Source organism: Coregonus lavaretus (assembly GCF_964263955.1).
Source record: "Coregonus lavaretus genome assembly, chromosome: 4".
NCBI classification, from domain to species: Eukaryota; Metazoa; Chordata; class Actinopteri; order Salmoniformes; family Salmonidae; genus Coregonus; species Coregonus lavaretus.
Genome location: NC_139991.1, coordinates 42965064 through 42992818, shown reverse-complemented (window position 1 = coordinate 42992818; position 27755 = coordinate 42965064). Strand labels below are relative to the sequence as shown.

General features: G+C 42.9%; 1 protein-coding gene across 2 annotated transcripts; it reads left to right on the top strand.

Moving 5' to 3' along the window:
- Nucleotides 1-447: 447 nt before the first annotated feature.
- LOC311127362 (ARF GTPase-activating protein GIT2-like) lies at nt 448-27698 on the top strand. Of its 2 annotated transcripts, XM_084159201.1 has the most exons (20): nt 448-677; nt 1859-1992; nt 2604-2716; nt 2933-3038; nt 3170-3256; nt 3369-3499; nt 3809-3903; nt 3983-4028; nt 11118-11169; nt 11252-11324; nt 12362-12459; nt 12600-12711; nt 12841-12995; nt 15962-16114; nt 16668-16877; nt 17097-17186; nt 17940-18019; nt 18163-18342; nt 25173-25236; nt 25517-27698. In XM_084159201.1, the coding sequence occupies exons 1-20, from the start codon at nt 620-622 to the stop codon at nt 25724-25726; spliced, it is 2247 nt and encodes a 748-aa protein (XP_084015327.1). In that variant the 5' UTR covers nt 448-619; the 3' UTR covers nt 25727-27698. The 2 variants fall into 2 exon arrangements, with proteins under 2 accessions (XP_084015327.1, XP_084015328.1); XM_084159202.1 differs by lacking the exon at nt 17097-17186.
- Nucleotides 27699-27755: the final 57 nt, after the last annotated feature.

Below are 27755 nucleotides of genomic sequence, written 5' to 3'. Positions count from 1 at the left end.
AGGGGAGGACGGCAGGAAGGGACAGAAGAGAGGAGGCTATTTTTACAAGATTAAGGGTGGGACACAGCCAGTTGAATAAGACATTAAATGTGATAGGAAAGCATCCATCAGGAAAGTGTGATTATTTTCAGGAAATAGAGACCGTGGAGCATGTATTGCTACAGTGTGGGCAGTATCAGAGGGAAAGAGAGAGGTTGAGATCTAGTATGATGGAGAAGGGGATACAGGAAATTAGTTTAAAGAGTATATTAAGTAGAACGTCATTAGATATAGTCTCAAATATTTTGTCATCTTTTTTAAGAGAAACGGGCTTGGCAGGTATGATTTAGTTTCTCCCTGTCTCTGGCCCACACTCCAGTACAGTAGAAAGCGGTAATGCACCATAACGTTGGATGCCAACCGCCGAAAAACCCCACTGAAGAAGAAGAAGAGGGCTCTTTGGGGAGGAGATCTTGATGATAATGAGATAGCTATACAGTTAGCATTCCTTATCAAATTGTCTGACCTCGTCGTTGTAGCTACAGTAGATACTTGCATAGTGTGTCTCATGAGTTTCCGTCTGAATCGGATAGTTTAAAGGGCTTTCTTTATACAACCAGCTAGTTTACGCACCAAAGGGATGTCAAAGCGGCTGCGCAACAGAGACTGTCAGGTCTGCGCTGATTGTAGCGCCCCGGGTAAACTAAACGATGGCTGGCTAGCCTTCTTAGGAATTTAGCTAGCAAGCTAGCTATCTTATGCTAGCAATTGTATTTCATGGAATGATAACCTAAGCCCTTTTACTATTTGCTTGCTTGATTTTCACTTTCAATGGGATTCACATTCTTGAAACGTTAGTTCCATCAATGCACAGCGTTGCTTGCAACTAGCTCCAGACTAGCTGCTATGACAATGATATCTACGTTAACTAAGAAGAATGGGGAAGTCAGCTACAGTAACCTTAGCTTTCAACGTTATTATTGTTCCTAGCTAGCTAGTTAGCTAATGGCTATCTAGACTTTACAAGTCTTTGTTTTGTAAATGTAGCTTGCATGCTAACGTTAGTTGGGGTATATCTCGTTTGTAGTGTGTAAAAGTAAAGTATTTAGCTATGACATTTGTAGCTAGGTAGTTTCTGTCTGAAATATGTGTGCACTCTATCCGTTCTCAGAACATTTCGTATTATTATGTACGTAAATCAGGGAACTATTTTAAGTATGATATGTTAAGTTTCTTATGGTATGTATTCATTTGTGGATGTCTTTCACCCATTTCGTATGATATGTTACGAATTACAATTCATATTATACGTTATGAATTTTCAAACGTACAATATGTTAAGAATTTTCAAAAACGTATGATATGTTACACATTTGCAAAAACGTATATGTTATGAATTCTAGCTAGGTTGTTAACGTTAGCGAGCTAGGGGTTAGGGTTAGAGTTGAGTTAGGTTAAAGAGTTAAGATTATGGTTAGGTGAAGGGTTAGCTAAAAGGGTTAATGTTAGGTGAAGGGTTACCTAAAATGGTTAGGGGAAGGGTTAGCTAAGTAGTTGAAAAGTTGCTAAAATGCTAAAGTTGGCTCAGATGAGATTCGAACTTGCAACCTTTGGGTTGCTAGATGTTTGTGTTATACATCCACCCTGACCAACCACCTTACTTTAATTTTTGCCTTAAGTAACCATCTGTTTTATGTAACCATACCAAACGTAACATATCATACTAAATGGAGTGTCTCGGATTTACGTACAGAATAATATGAAATGCTCTGAGAATAGGCTGGTGCACTGGATGCATGACTATTTTAGTCTTTATGGTGTTTTTTGTGGACTTGGAGCCTTTGTGGTAATATTGAGTGTAACCTGGTGTGTGTTCCAGGCCCATGCTGGGCCTCAGTGAACAGGGGTGTGCTGGTCTGTGATGAGTGCTGCAGCATCCACCGGGGTCTGGGCCGACACAGTTCCCAAGTCCGACACTTGACCCATACTCCATGGCCCCCCTCCCAGCTACAGGTGAGCATCTCACACAAACTCACACAGTTGTACTGACACTCAAGAACAGTCAGTGGTGTAAAGTACTTGAGTAGTACTTTAAAGTATTTTTACTTAAGTCGTTTTGGGGGGTATCTGTACTTTACTATTGATATTTTTGAGAACTTTTGAATTCAGTACATTCCTTAAGAAAATAATGTACTTTTTCATCCATACATTTTCCTTCATACCCTAAAGTACTCATTATGTTTTGAATGCTTAGCAGGACAGAAAATGGTCCAATTCACGCACTTATCAAGAGAACATCCCTGGTCATTCCTACTGCCTCTGATCTGGCGGACTCACTAAACACACATGCTTCGTTTGTAAATTATGTCTGAGTGTTGGCGTGTGCCCCTGGCTATTGTGCCGTCTGGTTTGCTTTATATAAGGAATTTGAAATGATTTATACTTATACTTTTGATAAAGTATATTTTACTGGGTGACTTTTACTTGAGTCATTTTCTATTATGGTATCTTTACTTTTACTCAAGTATAACAATTAGGTACTTTTTCCACCACTGAGAACAGTCGACTTTTTCAAATGTTGTTTTTCCCCTACCAATTGGTTTTATTGTTGGCTTCCTTTATAGATGGTTCAGACATTGTACAGCAATGGGTCCAACTCCATCTGGGAGCACTGCCTTCTGGATCCCTCATCTATCTCGAGTGGGAAACGCAAGGCCAACCCCCAGGACAGAGTCCAGTGAGTGGAGCACATTTCAGGCTTTTGGTTGAAGGTTAAACAATGGAACTTTAAACAATGGAACTTTAAACAATGTGATGACAAAGCATAAGCATCCAATCTCGCCATGATCTATCACCATCAGTGTGGGACTCTCTGTTGTATTAAAGTGCCATTGGGGGAGGTTTGTCTGGACAGTCTCAGAGGTTCATAAGTGTGTGTCTGTTCCCTTTCCAGTCCCCATAAAACGGAGTTCATCAAGGCCAAATATCAGATGCTGGCTTATGTCCATCGGCTGCCCTGTCGAGAGGATGACAGTGTCACTACGAAGGACCTCAGTAAGGTGAGAGATTGCAGCCAGAACACGCCCAGGATTGCAGGCTTCATTGCCAATGAGCTCATTCATTTGCTAATTTATCAACTGTTTTTTATTAACTGTTAGCTAACCAAACCTCTCTTTGGTGTTCCCTCTAGCAACTCCACTCCAGTGTTCGGACTGGGAACCTGGAGACGTGCCTGAGACTGTTGTCTTTGGGAGCCCAGGCCAACTTCTTCCACCCAGTATGTAAAATATGGCCAATTCCCTGAAACGTATCAATACATAATAGAATGATTACACCAGTGCCCACACATTGTCTTATTGTGTTGGGGTGGTGGCCTGTTTGTCCTTCAGGAAAAAGGAAACACTCCGCTGCATGTAGCAGCTAAGGCAGGCCAGGTGTCACAGGCAGAGCTGCTGGCTGTGTATGGGGCGGATCCCGATGCCCTAGACATGGGGGGTAAGACCCCTATTGACTACGCAAGGTAAAGCAGTCTTCATACTCTTTTATACTGCACTGGAGCAATCCATTACCCCTGATGGTTGCACAACTCTTTCCCAGAGAACGGGTTACGAGGCTGCCTAGTACTAAAGTTTATTAGAATAATCTAAATGATTACAGATATGTCAACTCACTGAATATATTACAACTTTACCACCCTTGGTTTTATTGTAGAGAGGTCTTAAAAATAAATAGTGCTATCGTTGGCATTTACAGTAAACATACATTTACCTCACCGCCACTAATATTGATGTGGAGAAGACTCATGACCTTTTATTCCTGTTCCACTCAGACAAGCAGGGCACCAGGAGCTGGCAGACAGACTGGTAGAGATCCAATATGAACTCACCGACCGCCTGGCATTTTACCTCTGTGGAAGAAGGCCAGGTAAGAGTGCAGAGGGGGGATTTATAGGGAATTGAAGAATTATGTTGGTTGTTCTAATCTGACTGTGTTTGTCTACTAGATCATAGGAATGGACAACACTTCATAATCCCACAAATGGCTGACAGGTAAGAACTGAACCCAACACCATGGCATGCTTATGGAGTTATGGAATGCTGTTCAGACATCTTTGTGACATTTTACAAAAACCTCTTCTCAAAGTCTGATGAGCCAAAATGAAATGCATCTGTGTGTATCCATCCAATGGCTAAGTAACTGAGGTTAAAACATAATGCCTTTATCACACCATCGTTTATCTCCCTTTGCTGGCATATCTTGATGGAAAAGAAATGTGTAAGTATGTCAACTGTTGGCTATAATTTATTGTCTTGCATTTACTATATAAACTGATGTGTTTTATTTATTATTTTATATATATATATATATATATATATATATATATATATATATACAGTCATGGCCAAAATTGTTGGCACCCCTGAAATTTTTCCAGAAAATGAAGTATTTCTCACAGAAAAGTATTGAAATTACACATGTTTTGCTATGCACATGTTTATTTCCTTTGTGTGTATTGGAATAACACAAAAAAAACAGGAAAAAAGCAAATTTGACATAATTTCACACAAAACTCAAAAAATGGGCCGGACAAAATGATTGGCACCCTTAACTTAATATTTAGTTGCACACCCTTTGGAAAAAATAACTGAAATCAGTCGCTTCCTATAACCATCAATAAGCTTCTTACACCTCTCACCCGGAATTTTGGACCACTCTTCTTTTGCAAACTGCTCCAGGTCTCTCATATTGGATGGGTGCCTTTTCCCAACAGCAATTTTAAGATCTCTCCACAGGTGTTCAATGGGATTAAGATCTGGACTCATTGCTGGCCACTTCAGAACTCTCCAGCGCTTTGTTGCCATCCATTTCTGGGTGCTTTTTGAAGTATGTTTGGGGTCATTGTCCTGCTGGAAGACCCATGATCTCGGACGCAAACCCAGCTTTCTGACACTGGGCCCTACATTGCGACCCAAAATCCTTTGGTAATCCTCAGATTTCATGATGCCTTGCACACAGTCAAGGCACCCAGTGCCAGAGGCAGCAAAACAACCCCAAAACATCTTTGAACCTCCACCATATTTGACTGTAGGTACTGTGTTCTTTTCTTTGAAGGCTTCATTACATTTTCGGTAAACAGTAGAACGATGTGCTTTACCAAAAAGCTCTATCTTGGTCTCATCTGTCCATAAGACGTTCTCCCAGAAGGAATTTGGCTTACTCATGTACATTTTGGCAAACTGTAGTCTTGCTTTTTTATGTCTCTGTGTCAGCAGTGGGGTCCTCCTGGGTCTCCTGCCATAGCGTTTCATTTCATTCAAATTTCGACGTATAGTTCGCGCTGACACTGATGCACCCTGAGCCTGCAGGACAGCTTGAATTTCTTTGGAACTTGTTTGGGGCTGCTTATCCACCATCCGGACTATCCTGCGTTGCAACCTTTCATCAATTTTTCTCTTCCGTCCACGTCCAGGGAGATTAGCTACAGTGCCATGGGTTGCAAACTTCTTGATCATGTTGCGCACTGTGGACAAAGGAACATCTAGATCTCTGGAGATGGACTTGTAACCTTGAGATTGTTGATATTTTTCCACAATTTTGGTTCTCAAGTCCTCAGACAGTTCTCTTTTCCTCTTTCTGTTCTCCATGCTTAGTGTGGCACACACAGAAACACAATGCAAAGACTGAGTCAACTTCTCTCCTTTTTATCTGCTTTCAGGTGTGATTTTTAGATTGCCCACACCTGTTACTTGCCCCAGGTGAGTTTAAAGGAGCATCACATGCTTGGAACAAACTTATTTATCCACAATTTTGAAAGGGTGCCAATAACTTTGTCCGGCCCATTTTTTTAGTTTTGTGTGAAATTATGTCAAATTTGCTTTTTTCCTGTTTTTTTTTGTGTTATTCCAATACACACAAAGGAAATAAACATGTGCATAGCAAAACATGTGTAATTTCAATACTTTTCTGTGAGAAATACTTCATTTTCTGGAAAAATTTCAGGGGTGCCAACAATTTTGGCCATGACTGTACATACATACATACAGTGGGGAGAACAAGTATTTGATACACTGCCGATTTTGCAGGTTTTCCTACTTACAAAGCATGTAGAGGTCTGTAATTTTTATCATAGGTACACTTCAACTGTGAGAGACGGAATCTAAAACAAAAATCCAGAAAATCACATTGTATGATTTTTAAGTAATTAATTTGCATTTTATTGCATGACATAAGTATTTGATACATCAGAAAAGCAGAACTTAATATTTGGTACAGAAACCTTTGTTTGCAATTACATTGATCATACGTTTCCTTTAGGTCTTGACCAGGTTTGCACACACTGCAGCAGGGATTTTGGCCCACTCCTCCATACAGACCTTCTCCAGATCCTTCAGGTTTCGTGGCTGTCGCTGGGCAATACGGACTTTCAGCTCCCTCCAAAGATTTTCTATTGGGTTCAGGTCTGGAGACTGGCTAGGCCACTCCAGGACCTTGAGATGCTTCTTACGGAGCCACTCCTTAGTTGCCCTGGCTGTGTGTTTCAGGTCGTTGTCATGCTGGAAGAACCAGCCACGACCCATCTTCAATGCTCTTACTGAGGGAAGGAGGTTGTTGGCCAAGATCTCGCGATACATGGCCCCATTCATCCTCCCCTCAATACGGTGCAGTCGTCCTGTCCACTTTGCAGAAAAGCATCCCCAAAGAATGATGTTTCCACCTCCATGCTTCACGGTTGGGATGGTGTTCTTGGGGATGTACTCATCCTTCTTCTTCCTCCAAACACGGCGATTGGAGTTTAGACAAAAAAAGCTCTATTTTTGTCTCATCAGACCACATGACCTTCTTCCATTCCTCCTCTGGATCATCCAGATGGTCATTGGCAAACTTCAGATGGGCCTGGACATGCGCTGGCTTGAGCAGGGGGACCTTGCGTGCGCTGCAGGATTTTAATCCATGACGGCGTAGTGTGTTACTAATGGTTTTCTTTGAGACTGTGGTCCCAGCTCTCTTCAGGTCATTGACCAGGTCCTGCCGAGTAGTTCTGGGCTGATCCCTCACCTTCCTCATGATCATTGATGCCCCACGAGGTGAGATCTTGCATGGAGCCCCAGACCGAGGGTGATTGACCGTCATCTTGAACTTCTTCCATTTTCTAATAATTGCGCCAACAGTTGTTGCCTTCTCACCAAGCTGCTTGCCTATTGTCCTGTTGCCCATCCCATCCTTGTGCAGGTCTACCATTTTATACCTGATGTCCTTACACAGCTCTCTGGTCTGAGGTTGGAGTCTGTTTGATTGAGTGTGTGGACAGGTGTCTTTTATACAGGTAACAAGTTCACCTAGGTGCACTTAATACAGGTAATGAGTGGAGAACAGGAGGGCTTCTTAAAGAAAAACTAACAGGTCTGTGAGAGCCGGAATTCTTACTGGTTGGTAGGTGATCAAATACTTATGTCATGCAATAAAATGCAAATTAATTACTTAAAAATCATACAATGTGATTTTCTAGATTTTTTTTAGATTCCGTCTCTCACAGTTGAAGTGTACCTATGATACAAATGACAGACCTCTACATGCTTTGTAAGTAGGAAAACCTGCAAAATCGGCAGTGTATCAAATACTTGTTCTCCCCACTGTATATACACACACTCTACCGGTCAAACGTTTTAGAACACCTACTCATTCAAGGGTTTTTCTTTATTTTGACTATTTTCTACATTGTAGAATAATAGTGAAGACATCAAAACTATGAAATAACACATATGGAATCATGTAGTTACCAGAAATGTGTTAAACAAATCAAAATATATTTGAGATTCTTCAAATAGCCACCCTTTGCCTTGATGACAGCTTTGCACACTCTTGGCATTCTCTCAACCAGCTTCACCTGGAATGCTTTTCCAACAGTCTTGAAGGAGTTCCCACATAAGCTGAGCACTTGTTGGCTGCTTTTCCTTCACTCTGCAGTCCGACTCATCCCAAACCATCTCAATTGGGTTGAGGTCGGGGTTTGTGGAGGCCAGGTCATCTGATGCAGTACTCCATCACTCCTTCTTGGTAAAATAGCCCTTACACAGCCTGGAGGTGTGTTGGGTCATTGTCCTGTTGAAAAACAAATGATAGTCCCACTAAGCCCAAACCAGATGGGATGGTGTATCGCTGCAGAATGCTGTGGTAGCCATGCTGGTTAAGTGTGCCTTAAATTCTAAATAAATCACAAACTGTCACCAGCAAAGCACCACCACACCATAACACCTCCTCCTCCATGCTTTACGGTGGGAACTACACATGCGGAGATCATCCGTTCACCCACACCGCATCTCACAAAGACACGGCGGTTGGAACCAAAAAAAAACAAATTTGGACTCCAGACCAAAGGACATATTTCCACCGGTCTAATGTCCATTGCTTGTGTTTCTTGGCCCAAGCAGGTCTCTTCTTCTTATTGGTGTCCTTTAGTAGTGGTTTCTTTGCAGCAATTTGACCATGAAGGCCTGATTCAAGCAGTCCCCTCTGAACAGTTGATGTTGAGATGTGTCTGTGACTTGAACTCTGTGAAGCATTTATTTGGGCTGCAATTTCTCAGGCTGGTAACTGAACTTATCCTCTGCAGCAGAGGTAACTCTGGGTCTTCGATTCATGTGGCAGTCCTCATGAGAGCCAGTTTCATCATAGCGCTTGATTGTTTTTGCGACTGCACTTCAAGAAACTTTCAAAGTTCTTGATATTTTCCATATTGACTGACCTTCATGTCTTAAAGTAATGATGGACTGTCGTTTCTCTTTGCTTATTTGAGCTGTTCTTGCCATAATATGGACTTGGTCTTTTACCAAATAGGGCTATCTTCTGTATACCCCCCTACCTTGTCACAACACAACTGATTGTCTCAAACGCATTAAGAAGGAAAGAAATTCCACAAATTAACTTTTAAGAAGGCACACCTGTTAATTGAAATGCATTCCAGGTGACTACCTCATGAAGCTGGTTGAGAGAATGCCAAGAGTGTGCAAAGCTGTCATCAAGGCAAAGGGTGGCTATTTGAGGAATCTCACATAAAATATATTTTGATTTGTTTAACACTTTTTGGCTTACTACATGATTCCATATGTGTTATTTCATAGTTTTGATGTCTTCACTATTATTCTACAATGTAGAAAATAGTAAAAATAAAGAAAAACCCTGGAATGAGTAGGTGTGTCCAAACTTCTTATATATACACTGCTCAAAAAATAAAGGGAACACTAAAATAACACATCCTAGATCTGAATGAATGAAATAATCTTATTAAATACTTTTTTCTTTACATAGTTGAATGTGCTGAAAACAAAATCACACAAAAATTATCAATGGAAATCAAATTTATCAACCCATGGAGGTCTGGATTTGGAGTCACCCTCAAAATTAAAGTGGAAAACCACACTACAGGCTGATCCAACTTTGATGTAATGTCCTTAAAACAAGTCAAAATGAGGCTCAGTAGTGTGTGTGGCCTCCACGTGCCTGTATGACCTCCCTACAACGGCTGGGCATGCTCCTGATGAGGTGGCGGATGGTCTCCTGAGGGATCTCCTCCCAGACCTGGACTAAAGCATCCGCCAACTCCTGGACAGTCTGTGGTGCAACGTGGCGTTGGTGGATGGAGCGAGACATGATGTCCCAGATGTGCTCAATTGGATTCAGGTCTGGGGAACGGGCGGGCCAGTCCATAGCATCAATGCCTTCCTCTTGCTGGAACTGCTGACACACTCCAGCTACATGTGGTCCTCTGTAGCTCAATTGGTAGAGCATGGCGCTTGTAACGCCAGGGTAGTGGGTTCGATCCCCGGGACCACCCATACGTAAAAATGTATGCACGCATGACTGTAAGTCGCTTTGGATAAAAGCGTCTGATAAATAGCATATTATATTATTATTATTATTATAGGTCTAGCATTGTCTTGCATTAGGAGGAACCCAGGGCCAACCGCACCAGCATATGGTCTAACAAGGGGTCTGAGGATCTCATCTCGGTACCTAATGGCAGTCAGGCTACCTCTGGCGAGCACATGGAGGGCTGTGCAGCCCCCCAAAGAAATGCCACCCCACACCATGACTGACCCACCGCCAAACCGGTCATGCTGGAGGATGTTGCAGGCAGCAGAACGTTCTCCACGGCGTCTCCAGACTCTGTCACGTCTATCACTTGTGCTCAGTGTGAACCTGCTTTCATCTGTGAAGAGCACAGGGCGCCAGTGGCGAATTTGCCAATCTTGGTGTTCTCTGGCAAATGCCAAACGTCCTGCACGGTGTTGGGCTGTAAGCACAACCCCCACCTGTGGACGTCGGGCCCTCATACCACCCTCATGGAGTCTGTTTCTGACCGTTTGAGCAGACACATGCACATTTGTGGCCTGCTGGAGGTCATTTTGCAGGGCTCTGGCAGTGCTCCTCCTGCTCCTCCTTGCACATAGGCGGAGGTAGCAGTCCTGCTGCTGGGTTGTTGCCCTCCTACGGCCTCCTCCACGTCTCCTGATGTACTGGCCTGTCTCCTGGTAGCGCCTCCATGCTCTGGACACTACGCTGACAGACACAGCAAACCTTCTTGCCACAGCTCGCATTGATGTGCCATCCTGGATGAGCTGCACTACCTGAGCCACTTGTGTGGGTTGTAGACTCCGTCTCATGCTACCACTAGAGTGAAAGCACCGCCAGCACTCAAAAGTGACCAAAACATCAGCCAGGAAGCATAGGAACTGAGAAGTGGTCTGTGGTCACCACCTGCAAAACCAGTCCTTTATTGGGGGTGTCTTGCTAATTGCCTATAATTTCCACCTGTTGTCTATTCCATTTGCACAACAGCATGTGAAATGTATTGTCAATCAGTGTTGCTTCCTAAGTGGACAGTTTGATTTCACAGAAGTGTGATTGACTTGGAGTTACATTGTGTTGTTTAAGTGTTCCCTTTATTTTTTTGAGCAGTGTATATATATATATACACACACACACACACACACACACACACACACACACACACACACACACACACACACACACAACCGTTCAAAAGTTTGGGGTCACCTAAAAATGTCTAGGTGACCCCAAACTTTTGAACGGTAGTGTATGTATGTATGTATATAAATTATTGTTGTTTTTGTCCACAGCAGTCTGGATTTGTCAGAATTTGCAAAAGCTGCAAAGAAAAAACTCCAGTCTGTGAGTGAAATTATATATTTTTTTTATTATGGTCCTTTTAGACATACCAGTGATGTGATTTTACTGTGGCTTGTGATTTCAGCTCACTAACCATCAGTTTGAAGAGCTTGCCATGGATGTTTATGATGAAGTGGACAGAAGAGAAACTGATGCAGGTGAACAGATACAGTGACATTTGATTGTGTTTGTAGTAGGGTCGTTCTTGAATTGCGGTGGCATTTGGTGGCCCTTGCCTATGCAACCATAAAAAAAACACTTTAAAATGACAAATAGTTACACATCACATTGTCACTGTTTATATTGAACTGTTTATCAATGATAAAACATAATGCAAGTATTTTATACTGCAAAACTTTGTTTAAAGTACTTGGGGTAAGCAAATTGGTTGTCCCAGTAGTCACGTGTAGAGTTGTAATGACATGTTTTGGGGGTTTAGAGATATCTATTATTTTGAATGCTAGAAAGTGAACAAAATAATTTAATATATTGTGTATATCAATAAAAACTATTTTTTTACTAGTATGGCTGTCCCTCAGTTTTATGTAATTGGTGTTACCGCCTTAAAAATCACTCATTAAAGATATACAAGCATTCCCTACAGTGGCAAACTGTTATTGGGGGAGAGGTCTATATTAAAGAAAAATATTAGCTAATCACACTGTTAGTATGTCATACATTTTAGGATTCCGTTGATAATTTGGTGTGTCTAAATCCGAAGTGTCACTTGGTGTTACTCAATTTGAATGAAGGGAAATAACAATGTGAGCAAAATTATTAATGATATCATTTAGTAAAGGGACCTTTTAGATTTGGGCATCTGTGGCCTCCATTTAAGAAAATCTTCAATAACCTAAAATGTCTCATTGGCGTTATCATCATTAGTGTTACTACTCCTACTGGTGGCACAATGTTATTTAAAGTCATTAAACTGCCATATCAGTTGATTTAGAATGGGAAGACTTACCCAAATACATTTTAAATTAAAACAAATCTAGAAAAAATATATGTTTTTCTATGCCCAAATGCCACTACAATTCAAGACTGACCCAGTAGGTTTAGCAGAAATTGTGATTGCTTGTATGTGTTTGATATAGGTATCACTAGGTGTGTTTAATATATTATTATTATTATTATTATTATTATTAATATGAAACAAATAATGTATATTTATGGTCCGTCTTTGCTGTATCAGTGTGGCTGGTGACTCAGAACCATAGCACTCTGGTAACAGACACAACTGTGGTGCCTTTCCTCCCTGTCAACCCTGAGTACTCATCCACCAGAAACCAGGCAAGTCAGCTAAAAATGTAATTCAATGTTATGTCAAATTGGTGGGTCTCTTTCCCAAGCCTTTAGCTGAGTTTTATGTATTTGATTGAAGAGCCTAAACTTCCAAAACAGCAGCTTCATAATATTGTCTTGTTTTGCAGGGCCGGCAGAAGCTAGCGAGGTTCAATGCACATGAATTTGCAACACTCGTCATTGATATATTAACTGACGCCAAACGTCGGCAACGGGGGAACTCCTGTAAAAGTCCAAGAGGTATAGTACAGTAATTTGAAGCTACACTTATTTACATTTGGTACTTTAGAACAAAGCTCCTTACTGTACCCACCAGGGCATGGTTGTTGCGTGGTTCACTCCCCTAACTGTTGTTATCTCTCTCCTCAGAGGACATAGAGCTCATCCTGAAGGGAATCAGCAGCCGTCATGGGAGTGAGAGCCAGGATAATGAAGACCAGCCAGATTATGACAGTGTGGCATCTGATGAAGATCCAGAGCGGGAACCAGCCTCTGGGAACAATGGGAAAGATGGCAGGACCAAGGTAACACCATATTTATCGTTTTTTAGTTTAGTTTTTCATTAACATAGTATTGGCATAGCCATTATGTGAAACTGACACAATTTTAACTACTTTGCCGATATGAAACAAACAACATTCAAAAATATCAAATTCAGTTTGTTACAAAACCAACATTTATAAGACATTTAAAAAATTGGTTCTATTTGCATAATTAATATAATTCACCAATACATTGCTTGGGAGTCTAATAAATATTGCTATTAGTTGTAAGTCACGGCTTGTACATTGTTTGCTGCCTTCAGCCATTCGGTTATGCACCGTTTCAGTTTCACTCACTCAATATATATAAAAACGGATGAAAGTAAGGTGCGGGTCTCAACACAAACTAGCCAGGGCAAATATCCCAAGTCATAACGTGGCTAGCTGATCTATTTAGCTATGTATTTATTTAGCTAGCTAAAAACACGGAGCCTCATAGCTAGCAAGTTGCTGGGATGTCATGTCATACAAGCTTGAACAAGTGGGTGAGTGGCAGCTTCGGTGGCTAGCTACAAGTTGCAGGCGTCATTTGGTTAGCTTGCATGTGACTCACTTAGCTAGTTTTGCTGAACTTGAACATTTTACATTTAAGTCATTTAGCAGACGCTCTTATCCAGAGCGACTTACAAATTGGTGCATTCAACTTAGGAACTTGAACGACTGTTATCCACAGTTAGCGCATATCCCTTAGTTGTCAATCAAATGTATTGGGAATGTTATTTTGATAGGGGGTGCAGGACCTATGTGTGCACATGCTTTCATATTTTATGGGCATAATAGTAAAGATGTCATTTAACTGTAAAAATGTAGGCTATAATACCTTTTAATGTGGCATGAACACAACCCGGCAAGTTTTCATCAAATCACTTAAAAAAGTAGGCTACCTGCGCATGTTCGATCCACTCCATAAGGATTCCAGCATCTAAAACAGTGCACTGTGCACCCGCCATTCATCTTAAAACACCAAAAGTGTAATGATATTTGTCGATTGTCATTAGGCACACTTGTAGCCTGAATTGATTGATTGCGTCCACTACTGTCCGCACACGTCATGGTCCAGGCTCATCTCTGCCTACGCAGGCTACTTTCACCCCTATTTTAGATATTTTTCTGCATATCATTTCTGACATTTGGTAGGCTATTTGTTAGCCAACTTGTCTATAATTAGACAGGCCTTCATGCAACTTCTCTTCTGTCACTACTTGTTGCTCTATAAGACAAAAAAAACAGAATGATAGAATGAATGCATCAATAATAATAAACCTAAAATAGTTGACATCAGTAAAGTTCTCTTCCATTTCTGCTCTGAGTGAGGACGTGTAGGGACCAGGGGGAAAATGCAATAGCCTGACTAAAACAGCGGAAAGATTTGTATGCAACAATATCAAAGATTTTACTGAGTTACATTTCATATAAGGAAATCAGTCAATTGAAATAAATGACCTTTTAATAAAATGCCTTTAAAAAGAAAAAGGAGGGGCGTGGATCCAAACTAGTCAGTATCTGGTATGACCACCATTTGCCTCATGCAGCGCAACATCTCCTTCGCATAGAGTTGATCAGGCTGTTGATTTTGGCCTGTGGAATGTTGTCCCACTCCTCTTCAACGGCTGTGCGAAGTTGCTGGATATTGGCTCGAACTGGAACATGCTGTCGTGCACATTGACCCAGAGCGTTCCAAACCTGCTCAATGGGTGACGTGTCTGGTGAGTATGCAGGCCACAACTGGGACATTTTCAGATTCCATGAATTGTGTACAGATCCTTGCGGCATGTGGCCGTGCATTATCATGCTGAATCATGAGGTGATGGCGGCGGATAAATGGCACGAAAATGGGCCTCAGGATCTCGTCACGGTATCTCTGTGCATTCAAATTGCCATTGATAAAATGCAGTTGTGTTCGTTGTCCGTAGCTTATGCTTGCCCATACCATAACCCCACTACCACCATTGGGCAATCTGTTTACAACGTTGACATCAGCAAACCGCACGCCCACACGACTCCATACACGTTGTCTGCGGTTGTGAGGCCGGTTGGACGTACTGCCACATTCTCTAAAATGACGGAAGCGGTTTATGGTAGAGAAATGAACATTCAATTCCCTGGCAACAGCTCTGGTGGTCATTCCTGCAGTTAGCATGCCAATTGCACGCTCCCTCAAAACCTGAGACATCTGTGGCATTGTGTTGTGTGACAAAACTGCACATTTTAGTGGCCTTTTTTATTGTCCCCAGCACAAGGTGCACTGTGTAATGATCATGCTGTTTTAATCAGCTTCTTGATATGCCACACCTGTCAGGTGGATGGATTAACTTGGCAAAGGAGAAATGCTCACTAACAGGGATGTAAATAAAATTGTGCACACAATTTGAGATAGATAAGCTTTTTGTGCGTCTGGAAAATTTCTGGGAACTTTTATTTCAGCTCATGAAACATGGGACCCTTTACATGTTGCGTTTTATATTTTTGTTCAGTATATCTTATGCTACATGTGAAAGTAATTGGCCTACAGTCAGTGTCCATATTTCCGTTACTACAGTTGGCTAAAACTTCAGTGTACAAATATTTATTTTTTGTTCAAAGCAGCTACCGCAACACTACTTCCGCCGTCAGCCATGGCGAGTAGGCTACTATTCCCCATCGTATCAGTACAATTTTGACGTTTTTATTTATTGCAGTGTCTATTAATTTCCCAAACGCACGGAAGCTTTCCCATTCATATTACCATAGAATTTTCACAAATACCCAACTCTACGTCATTTCCAAACATTCGATTTAATGTTTGAAAACATTAAAGTTAGCATATCTATGTGCTCGCTTGTCACAAAATGAGGAAAAAAATCTGTCATTGTTCCCAAGGGTGTATATGAACAGATTTTAATAAAATGTAATGGTGCAAAATCTGTGTCTTTAAAATCTCCATCCCACCATGCTTCCCCATTCTTCAGAGCTCTGAGTCGTCGGACTTGTCTGATGGACCCATCACATTACATGAGTTCATGGAGGTGAAGAGCGCCCTCACGGCCTCCGAGACCAAGATACAGCAGCTGCTCAAGGTCAACTGTCACCTGAGTGAGGAGCTCCGGTTGATGCAGAGCAAGGTACATGTATGACTTGGGCATTATAACAACCCACCAATCCCACAGTAAGTCTAGTGGCTTTGTGCTGATTCAGTTTGCAGCCACACAAGAAAGCAGAACAGCACCCTTGTTGTGTTGGTCCTTCTCATGTTTCTTATGTTGTCAGTGCAAATAAAGGCAAGCTGTTTTACAGCATTGTAGAACTGGAGGTGTTTGGGTGAACACATTCAGATTGTAATCCATATATGACAGGAACATTTAGCTCATTCAAGGAAGCAGCTGGTTTGTTGTTTTCTCAAGAGAAGTTGAACAATAGTCTGGGAGTGTCCTTCGTTACCAGACCAGGTCTATTAACAGAAAAGGAAGTGAAAACACAGTGGAAGTGCAGCTGTCTGACCATCGAGAGATGGGTTCCCTCTTTTACAGTCTGGATAGAGAGATTTTTCTCCATCCAAATCTGCACTGATACTCTCACATCCTCCATGGTATGATCACCCTAGGTTTCACACATAGGCCTTTATTTACGCTATTACAAAGAAATAAAGCTGATGTTCTGAACTTCTGTCCCGTCCAGCTGAACTCCATGCAGACTGAGAAGTCTTCCCTGCGATGGCAGACACCCAGTGGCCAGCAGCACCCTCAGGACCTCTCCGGCCGCCCCCCTGTCCCCGGAGGCCGCCCCATGTCCATGTACGAGACGGGCTCGGCCATGAGGCAGTATCCCCACAGGGGCGAGCCCCCTCGTCGTGACGACGGCCTCACTCTCCAGCCCCTCCCTACAAACGTAAGTTCAGAAGTCACTAACACCGCTCCCTCCTGGACTGTTCTATGCCATTCACTGTGGACCAGTGCCATCAGCGGTGTTGGTTTGTGGTAATTCTTTTTCAGCATATTGGGTTTTTGTTTGTCGCAATTCAGTTTTTGTTTGTGCATTTATCCCCACCCCCCTCCTCTAGAATATAGTCAACTCCCTTTGTGTAAACTTGGTTTGACCCCTTTCTAGATTGGGAGGGGTCCTTTGGGGACCGCCTCGTCCTCCCTCCCTACCTTCCCCTCCTCCCTGTCCTGGTCGTGGGACGAGCGAGCTCGAAGGGTTAAGTACCGCATCTCCCCTCTGAGAGGATGGGGGCAGCTGCCCCAGGGAAGGGGTGCTATCCCCTCTGCTTGTCCACTTCCTTTCCTCTCCTCCTGTACCTCCTCCTTATACTCTGTCCTGTGCTCATGTACCTCACTGCCTCTCCTCTCAGCATCGCCTGGCTGGCTGGCTGCATGCACCACTTTGCTGCTGCTGTTCTTCATTAACCCTTATTCCCCCAGCCAGCACTGCCGTGTAGAGTACCTGAATAAACTTTTTTAGAAAGGCAGAGCTATACATGGGTGTCTGTGTGTTTTCAAAGGCCCCAAAACACTACATGTACAATGTGGTGTTTCCATACATCCTGTCAGGAGGCTACAGGGTTGTTGAAACTGACAAGGAATACAGAATGTTAATGTAATGTGAACAGTAGTATTTACAAGCCATAGGGGGTAGACAACCATCTCTACTGAAGCCCTTACCCGTACCACAGGATTCCTTGATCTCATTTACACACAGAGCTGGTCCCTGGTTCAAACTTCCTACCTCTTTTTACTCTCTGCCTTGAAACCAATTGAGGTCTGTTTAATATGAAATGGCTTTTTAGGTTCAGAGAGCATGATTCTGACCCGTCTGCTTCATCAAGCACGTTCAGACCGCGGTAACATGTATGTGCGGCTGTTCAAATGCTCTCTCACCAGATTCAAAGGTTGTCTGCAAACTAAACTAAGAGACGACCCTCATCTTACTGTATCATTCATCCCATTGTAGGGTTGCAGCCTGGAGGGACAGAGCAGCATGCTGGAGAGTGACTATGACAACACACCAAAGTACACAGGACTGGAGTCTGGGTAAGACTTTTGATTTAAGACTATAGGAGAAAAATATTGACTTCTGTATGTAAAATGTAGAAACATTTAGCATTCGCTAATATACAAAGTGATCTACAAGTGAGGGAGAGCCTAACCCTAGAATATCTTCTCTCCCCATACAGTATGGGCAGGAACAGCAGTTGGCTGGGTGATGGCAGTACAGCAGAGCAGGGTGAGAGGGAGGATGAGACTGAGGCTGACTCCACCCTGCCCTGCACCGAGGACGTCATCTGTAAGACAGAGCAGATCACCAAGAACATCCAGGAGCTGCTGAGGGCCGCACAGGAGAACAAACACGAGAGGTAAGGTCAGGAACACAGACAACGCCAATCAGATAGAGAAAAGGTATCTTGACTTAAAGGTTGTGCGTTGAAGTAAAACTTGCCCTTTCGGTTCTAAATATGGGAAACGGTGCTGCTCATATATTATTCCTTCACCTATCCAACCTTCAACCTACAGTAATTGTGTTATTCAGAGGATGTATCCTGTTTTTCTATCTTTCTGTCCTCCTCCTGAGTTCTGTTTAGACGGTCCTGTATTCCCACTCTGTCCTCCCCTCCCTGTCCTTGTGTCTTCCTGTCTGTCTGACTTTCTTCCTCATGGTGTGGGCTAGCTCCAGGCCAGGAAGTCTAGGCTGCTTCTCTGCCCTGCTGCCCTGCTGTGACCGCGGACGGGCCTGTCTCTACAGCCTGGTGCCCAGCTCTGACAGGGCTGCCCAGGGCTGTCTATCTACCCTGCTGCCCTGTTCTGAGAATGTGTTAGAGGCCCCGTCTTCCGCTCTCCAGGCCCCCCCCCCCCCCCCCCCCCCCCCCCCCGGCTCTGGCTCCTGGTATTCTGGCCTCTGTCCCTGTCTCCCAGGCACTGTCACTGTCTCCTCTGTCTGTGTGCTGAGGGACGGGGGCATGTGTCAAACGCAGCTGGCAGGAAACAAAGGGGACAATGTCTCAGATTCCCTTATGGAATGCCATATACAGTGCATTCAGAAAGTATTCAGTCCCCTTCCCTTTTTCCACATTTTGTTACGTTGCATCCTTATTCTAAAATTGATCAATCATTTTTTTCCCCTCATCAATCTACACACAATACCCCATAATGACAAAGTCAAAACAGGTTTTTAGAAATGTTTGCAAATAAAAAACAGATACCTTATTTACATAAGTATTCAGACCCTTTTACTATTAGACTCGAAATTGAGCTCAGGTGCATCCTGTTTCCATTGATCATCCTTGAGATGTTTCTACAACTTGATTGGAGTCCACCTGTGGTAAATTCAATTGATTGGACATGATTTGGAAAGGCGCGCACACCTGTCTATATTAGGTCCCACAGTTGACAGTGCATGTCAGAGTAAAAACCAAGCCATGAGGTCGAAGGAATTGTCCGTAGAGCTCTGAGACAGGATCGTGTCGAAGCACAGATCTGGAGAAGGGTACCAAAACAGCATTGAAGGTCCCCAAGAACACATTGGCCTCCATCATTCTTAAATGGAAGACGTTTGGAATCACCAAGACTCTTGGTCAGGGAGGTGACCAAGAACGTGATGGTCGCTCTGACAGAGCTCCAGAGTTCCTCTGTGGAGATGGGAGAACCTTCCAGAAGGACAACCATCTCTGCAGCACTCCACCAATCAGTGGCCAGACGGAAGCCACTCCTCAGTAAAAGGCACATGACAGCCCACTTGGAGTTTGCCAAAAGGCACCTAAAGGACTCTCAGACCATAATAAACAAGATTCTCTGGTCTGATGAAACCAAGATTGAATTATTTGGCCTGAATGCCAAGCGTCACGTCTGGAGGAAACCTGGCACCATCTCTACGGTGAAGCATGGTGGTGGCAGCGTCATGCTGTGGGGATGTTTTTCAGTGGCAGGGACTGGGAGACAAGTCAGGATTAAGGAAAAGATGAACGGAGCAAAGTACAGAGAGATCCTTGATAAAAACCTGCTTCAGAGCGCTCAGGACCTCAGACTGGGGCGAAGGTTCACCTTCCAACAGGACAATGACCCTAAGCACACAGCCAAGACAACGCAAGAGTGGCTTCAGGACAAGTCTCTGAATTTCCTTGAGTGGCCCAGCCAGAGCCCAGACTTGAACCCTATCGAACATTTCTGGAGAGACCTGAAAATAGCTGTGCAGCGACGCTCCCCATCCAACCTGACAGAGCTTGAGAGGATCTGCAGAGAAGAAAGGGAGAAACTCCCCAAATACAGGTGTGCTAAGCTTGTAGCGTCATACCCAAGAAGACGTGCGGCTGTAATCGCTGCCAAAGGTGCTTCAACAAAGTACTGAGTAAAGGGTCTGAATACTTATGTAAAAGTGATATTTCAGTTATGTTGAATACATTTTTAAAAATGTCTAAAAACCTGTTTTTGCTTTGTCATTATGGGGTATTGTATGTAGATTGAGGGGGGGGGGGGGGACAATTTAATTCATTATAGAATAAGGCTGTAACGTAACAAAATGTGGAAAAAGTCAAGGAGTTCGAATACTTTCCGAATGCACTGTATAGGCCTATGGAGCTTTTACATGTCAACACACAGGCAATCCTTGATCCTTATCTTTTAGTCTGTGTTTGGGGGGGTCTGTTTTTATTAAATACTGTTTCACACTGGCTATTCATTCAGTGTTTATACAGTCCACTTGAATTCAAACTGCTGTCTTTAACACAAACCCTCACTATTGGCCCCCATTTGACTAAAGCTGTGTCGTATATGCTTAGCTTTTTCGCTTGTGTGCCAAACCTCACTCCAGCTGGTGACCACAGAACACTGCTGAAGAATTTCACCCTGTCAATTTGTATGCGTCCTCAGTCTAGTGGGTAATAACGGAGACATTGTTATTGATTGAAACGGTGGAAAGTTATTATGTATTCCATTATCTGATTTCTAAGCCGTGTGTGGTGTTGGTTTCAAACAATGATTCATTGTTGATTATATTTTCAGGGCTTAACAGACTCCACTACATTATATTGTCTATGGCTTTGACTGGGCTGAGTGGGAACTGTGCTTCCGTAGAGGTAGGGGAGCTAGCAGGCCAGAGGTGGATGAACGTAGTGCCCTCGTTTGGGTGTAGGGTCTGATCAGAGCCTGAAGGTAAGGAGGTGCCGTTCCCCTCACAGCTCCGTAGGCAAGCACCATGGTTTTGTAGTAGATGCGAGCTTCAACTGGAAGCCAGTGGAGTGTGCGGAGGAGCGGGGTGACGTGAGAGAACTTGGGAAGGTTGAACACCAGACGGGCTGCAGCGTTCTGGATAAATTGCAGGGGTTTAATGGCACAGGCAGGGAGCCCAGCCAACAGCGAGTTGCAGTAATCCAGACGGGAGATGACAAGTGCCTGGATTAGGACCTGTGCCGCTTTCTGTGTAAAGTAGGGTCGTACTCTGCGAATGTTGTAGAGCAGGGGTGTCAAACGTCCGGCCCACGGGCCGGATCAGGCCCGCAAACGGGTTTAATCCGGCCCGCGAGATGACAATTTTATATATATATATATATATATATATATATATATATATTTTTTTTTTTTTTTTTTTTTAAGTATAAAAATGCACTGCAATTTTTCAATAAAATAAACTGCTGTTCCAATTGCGTCCACTGGATGGCGCAATAGCAATTGTGTTAAGCAAGCAAACTGTTTATACCGGGGCAGAGCAAGTAGGTCAAGCACATGCAGCCAATGAGCTACTTTGTTTTGCCCGCGATATTTATTACGGCTTCTACTTTTAACATTATGTGCTTTGGCACCCTCATTGCCCCAATATGTCTCTGTCAAAAAAGAGAAAAGTGGACGCAGAGTGCAGAGTGTTCCAAGAAAAATGGTCATCCTATTTATTCACGGAATTGAATGGGAAAGCTGTATGTTTGGTGTGTTCAGAGCATGTTGCAGTGCTGAAAGAATATAACCTTCGTCGCCACTATGTGAGTCTTCATGCCGACAAATATGACAACTTTCAAGGACAGCGGAGATGAGAGAAGGTGAATGAACTGTTGGCGGGTCTGAAGAAACAGCAGTCTGTGTTTACTCACAGCCGAGACATCAGTGACGCTGCAGTGAAAGCTAGCTACCTCATTGCTAATGAAATCGCAGTTGCTTCAAAACCATTTAGTGAGGGTGAATTTGTAAAAACATGCATGATGAAGGCAGCGGAGATTGTGTGCCCTGAAAAGCGGCAGGCTTTTGCAAATATCAGCCTGACAAGAAACACAGTTGCAGACAGGATTTCTGATCTTTCAGTGGATTTGGACAGCCAGTTGAAGCAAAAAGTAAAGTCATTTATTGCGTTTTCGGTTGCAATTGATGAAAGCACAGACATTACAGATGTTGCACAACTGGCCATTTTCATCCGCGGAGTTGATGACACATTGACCGTCACCGAGGAGTTCGTGGAGTTGGTGCCGATGACAGATACAACGACAGCAGCTGATATTTTTACCGCACTCGTCGGCGCGCTGGACAGGGTCGGAGTGGACTGGTCCCGCACTGTCAGCCTGGCTACAGATGGTGCGCCCTCAATGATCGGGAAAAAAGCAGGCGTTGTGACAAAGTTCAGAGAGAAAGTGCAATCTGCAAATGGAGGACGTGATTTTTTGACTTTTCACTGTATTTTTCACCAGGAGGCTTTGTGTTGCAAGTCATTAAAGATGGATAACGTCATGAAGGTGGTCATCCAAACTGTTAATTTCATCCGATCCAGAAGCCTGAATCACCGTCAGTTTGACAGCCTTCTCAGAGAGAAAGACCACATCTATGGCCTGCCATACCACACTGAGGTAAGATGGTTAAGCCGAGGTGCTGTACTGAGGCGTTTCTTTGATTTACGAGAAGAAATTGAACAGTTCATGGAAGAAAAGGGCAAACCAGTGTTAGAATTTCATTCCGCAGAATGGATGCAGGACCTTGCATTTATGGTGGATGTTACAGAGCACCTGAATAACTTGAACAAACAGCTGCAAGGGCGCAACAAAGTTGTCACGCAGTATTATGACAGCATACATTCTTTCAAGTTGAAGCTGTCATTGTGGGAGACGCAACTTGCCGGTGGTGATGCAGCTCACTTCCCCTGTCTGAAAAATGTGTGCGCGACCCAACATGTGGCAGACATGAAGCGGTTCAAATATAAAATAACGGGACTGTTACGGGAGTTTGAGCAACGCTTTCAGATTTATGTTTATATGTTTTTATGTTGATGTGCTATTGTTTTTAATTGATTTTATTTTATTTGTATATTTAACCTATTCTTGACTCTGTGGTTCTTGCACTTGTTTGGGGAACAGGATTTCATTATTTTTATCTACATTTCTGCCTGCGAAATGACACCCTGATATAGTTCTGTGATCTGTGATATACTTCTGTGAATCACTGAGGCATTGTGTGTTTGTGTGTTCTTTGTCCTCAGAACTTTCAAATAACTTGAGGTGTTTTATGATTAATAGTGATGTTGTGCTTTTGGACACTGTCCTCAGGCTCCAGCTTTATGTTTATATGTTTTTATGTTGATGTGCTATTGTTTTTAATTGTTTTTATTTGTATATTTAACCTATTCTTGACTCTGTGGTTCTTGCACTTGTTTGGGGAACAGGATTTCATTATTTTTATCTACATTTCTGCCTGCGAAATGACACCCTGATATAGTTCTGTGATCTGTGAAACAGTTCTGTTAATCACTGAGGCATTGTGTGTTTGTGTGTTCTTTTTCTTTAGAATTTTCAAATAAACTTGACGTGTTTTATGATTAATAGTGATGTTGTGCTTGTACTATTTTGGACACACTGTTCTCAGGCTCCAGCTTTATGTTGTATGTTGATCGTATTAAAACAAAGAAAACAATCTGAAGTTGTTGTTTTTAAGTTACATATACCATGATTTTTCCGGTCCGGCCCACTTGGGAATAGATTTTCCTCCATGTGGCCCCTGAGCTAAAATGAGTTTGACACCCCTGTTGTAGAGCATGAACCTACACCGCTTTGATGTTAGCAGAGAACGACAGGGTGTTGTCCAGGGTCACGCCAAGGTTCTTTGCACTCTGGGAGGAGGACACAATGGAGTTGTCAACCGTGATGGCGAGATCATGGAGCGGGCAGTCCTTCCCCGGACTGAAAAACTTTAAATAGTTTCAACGATATTTACGGTATTGAATAACTGTCTCGTGCACATTTCCAAATACCCCGGGTATATACGGTATACCGCCCAAGCCTAGTCACTATACCTCTACACATCACCAGTGGGACAAGGCCAACCTGCTAGCCCCCAGTATTGTCTACAATGCATACAAATATATGTTTTGCAGTATAAAGGACTGTTTTCATTTAATTTTTGTACTTTTACCCTGTTTTTCTCCCCAATTTCATGATATCCAATTGGTAGTTACAGTCTTGTCCCATCGCTGCAACTCCCCTACAGACTCTGTAGAGGCGAAGGTCGAGAGCCATGCGTCCTCCAAAACACGACCCTGCCAAGCCGGAAGACAGACGCACCAATGTGTCTGAGGAAACACTGTCTAGCTGGCGACTGAAGTCAGCTTGCAGGTGCCCGGCCAGCTACATGGAGTCGCTAGAGCGCGATGGGACAAGGAAATCCCGGCCGGCCAAACCCTCCCCTAACCCGGACGACGCTGGGCCAATTGTGTGCCGCCTCATGGGTCTCCCGGTCACGGCCAGCTGTGACACAGCCTGGGATCGAACCCGGGTCTGTAGTGACGCCTCAAGCACTGCGATGCAGTGCCTTAGACCGCTACGCCACTCGGGAGGCCTCTTATTAAATAAGCTAAATAAAACAGAAAATATATTAGTCTTACAGTACCGGTGTTCAATTTCCTCAAATAGTGCACATGGTTGCTATATTGAACACACGTCAGTATATTCTCTCTTTTGTCTGCTCCACGGTGGACATAACCAGGGGTGCTCATTCTCTCACTTGTCCACAAGTAAACCTCCACCAGGACATCACTGGCTGATTTGCTCTTTAAGAGGTGTCTTATGTAGTAGGGGGATCAATGGCTTAGCAAGCTTCTGTAAAAAGTATTCTACATATTTGTTTAACGATCTTATTGAAAAAAACTGGGCCTGAGTTTTCTACAAACATCTATGTTGGAAAAAGGATCACTCGATTACTTAACGTTTTCTTCCTCCTCCCCCCTCAGCTTTGTACCATGCTCAGAAAGGATCCATGTGGCTGTGAGAGAGATGGCCACCCTGTTTCCTAAGGTAAGCTGGGATGACCTCCAACAGACACTCCTCCTTTGTATGCAAGAGCCAGAGGGTTGTTTGTTTGGTAAACATGGGTGGGAAATAAATGTCCTGCATCTTAACTCAACTGGTGTTCTTTTGTTAGATGTTGCACTCTTTCTTCCGGGTGGGGAGATGTGGATAAACAAACAGACACATAATGCCAGTAAATCCACCCCTTACACTGCAGTGTTAAGAGGACCGTTAATGGCCTATGTTTTGCTAACCGTACCCCCTGCCTCCTCTCTCCTTTCCTCAGAGGCCTTACTCAGACACAGTGCGAGGGTCTCTGCGGCTGCTCACCTCTAGTGCCAGCCGGCTCCAGGGGGAGTGCCAGAAGGCCACGCCCCACGACCCTTGCCCCTCCGACATGCAGCTGGTCACGCAGCAGGTCATCCAGTGTGCCTATGACATTGCCAAGGCTGCCAAGCAACTCGTCACTGTGACAACCAAAGAAAACAGCAACTGATTTTTAACCCAAAGACTAACATCCCTCTTGGACATTTGATAATATATATTATCAGTACTAATTTCAAGTTAGTGTTTATCAGTGTTACCATTGTGTTATTTGTATGCAACCATTTCTTATTTAAAGTACTCAAATGGTCATAGTAGATTTCTAGTGAAGAACGTTTACAGAAAGTGTACCTTGCGAAATGTGGGTCACCCCAGGGATTTGTCCATGGGTTTGTCTGTTAGATATACTCATACTGCTAGTGTGTGACGACCTGCCTATCTGGACTTACCTCAAAAGGAGACATTCTAGTTACATTGAAGTTACTAAACAGTTCTGCAACGTTACACATTTAAACAGCCTTGGATCAATTTCAGGTGGCTGAACATTTGTGGTTGCTGGGAGTGCTTGTCCTTGGTGCTCTCTGCTATGCAACAAGGACACGTGGCTGTCCAAAGCTTTCAAACAGTTTGCTTTTAGCTTCTTATTCAAGGCTAAACACATTGGGATCTTGAACATACAGTCCGGTACATAATTATTGGCACCCTTGATCCCCATTGAACACTTGTGGTTTGAATTGAAGAGGGCAGTCCATAAGAGCAGGAGGAATGGTCTAACATCCCTCTCAACGTGTTCTCCAATCTCATAATACATTTTAGAAAAAGGCTCAGTGTCATCCTCACAAGGGGAGGGTGATAGAGTATTGAAAACGGGTGGCAATAATTTGGAATTTTTTCTTAAGCAAAATCTCTTTCTGAGTATATTATAAAATATATATTTTTTTTTTAACATACAATACACCTCAGTATTTGTATTTATTTTATACAGTATTTTCTGCTCATCTTTATCAAGGGTGCCAATAATTATGGGCCTGATTGTAGCTTAGTGGAATACTGAGCCATGATGCGTCCATTACAATATTTTCCTGAAGGTATTTCCCATGAATGCCATTTTTATGTTTCATGCCAAAGCCATAAGGGTGAGGACAACTGCCAAGTCAGGTTTCCATTGTTTAGTTTCTTTTTGTAGTTGTTTGAGCTCAAAAGGGAAAGCCATACCTCCAATGTAGCCGTACCTCACACACAAGCCCAATATCAATTTTGTTTTAGTGTAGTGTGTATTTTAAGACATTTATCCCAAAGGGATACTCAAAACAGCCAACCCAAACTCTATTTGTTATATTTTTTTACGAAAGTATGAAAATGTACAAACCATCTATTCTTAATTCATACGACCCTTATCTATATTCTATGTATGAATACAATATCTCACACCTAACAAATTGTCAACATTTATTTTCATAAAATGTATGTTTAACAGTTAAAGTTCCCTCCTATATATTCTGTGCTGTTTTAAGGCATGCAAGTTTTCATCTTGGGGATGTCTTCTATACAGCATTTGTATTTCAATATATCCACAGGAAATCAGTTGGGCTTGTGATCTCTCTCTCTCTCTCTCTCTGTCTCTGTGTGTGTGTGCGCAAAACCTAGCCTGTGTGTGTCCCGTAATTTACATTGTCTTTATTGTGCTGCTAGTGGTATAACATGTGCATCTAATAGGGTTTTAAGATGTGTTAAAAGCATTTGTCATGTTATATGTAATATGGGCATACAGGGGGTCATGTGTTTTCCAGGGATGCATTTGTGTGCTATTGCGTGTTATGAGCCAGACAACAGTCATAGAGTTATTGACATTGCGGTTGAAATAAAGACCTGCCTTTTTAAAGTAATACACTTTCATTTATAACTAAACTATTACAGTTTGTTATATATTACTCAATGTATAAATAATGAATAGGCCTACCTATTAGGCTACAGTTTGTTCTGTCATATATCCTTCTGATTTTCATGTTCCATTTTTTTGTTTGTTTCGTTTATTGATAATTTTATCAAACGGTGATGTTTTGTACAGTAGCGTTGCCCATTGAATAAACCACAGGTGTGTTCCGTGTCTAAACGTGACATGCCATTCGCGTATTTAACTCAGACATGTTTATTTATTAATTTTTTATAACACTTGAAGGGACATAAAGCGATCAGCGCGC

What these genes read in the sequence shown, in the direction of transcription:
- LOC311127362 (XM_084159201.1), top strand. Translation starts at nt 620, where the DNA reads ATGTCAAAGCGGCTGCGCAACAGAGACTGTCAGGTCTGCGCTGATTGT. An exon ending in GGCCCCCCTCCCAGCTACAG is followed by an intron (nt 1,993 to 2,603) that starts GTGAGCATCTCA and finishes CTTCCTTTATAG; the next exon opens with ATGGTTCAGACATTGTACAG. An exon ending in TCCAGCCCCTCCCTACAAAC is followed by an intron (nt 16,878 to 17,096) that starts GTAAGTTCAGAA and finishes ACCCCTTTCTAG; the next exon opens with ATTGGGAGGGGTCCTTTGGG.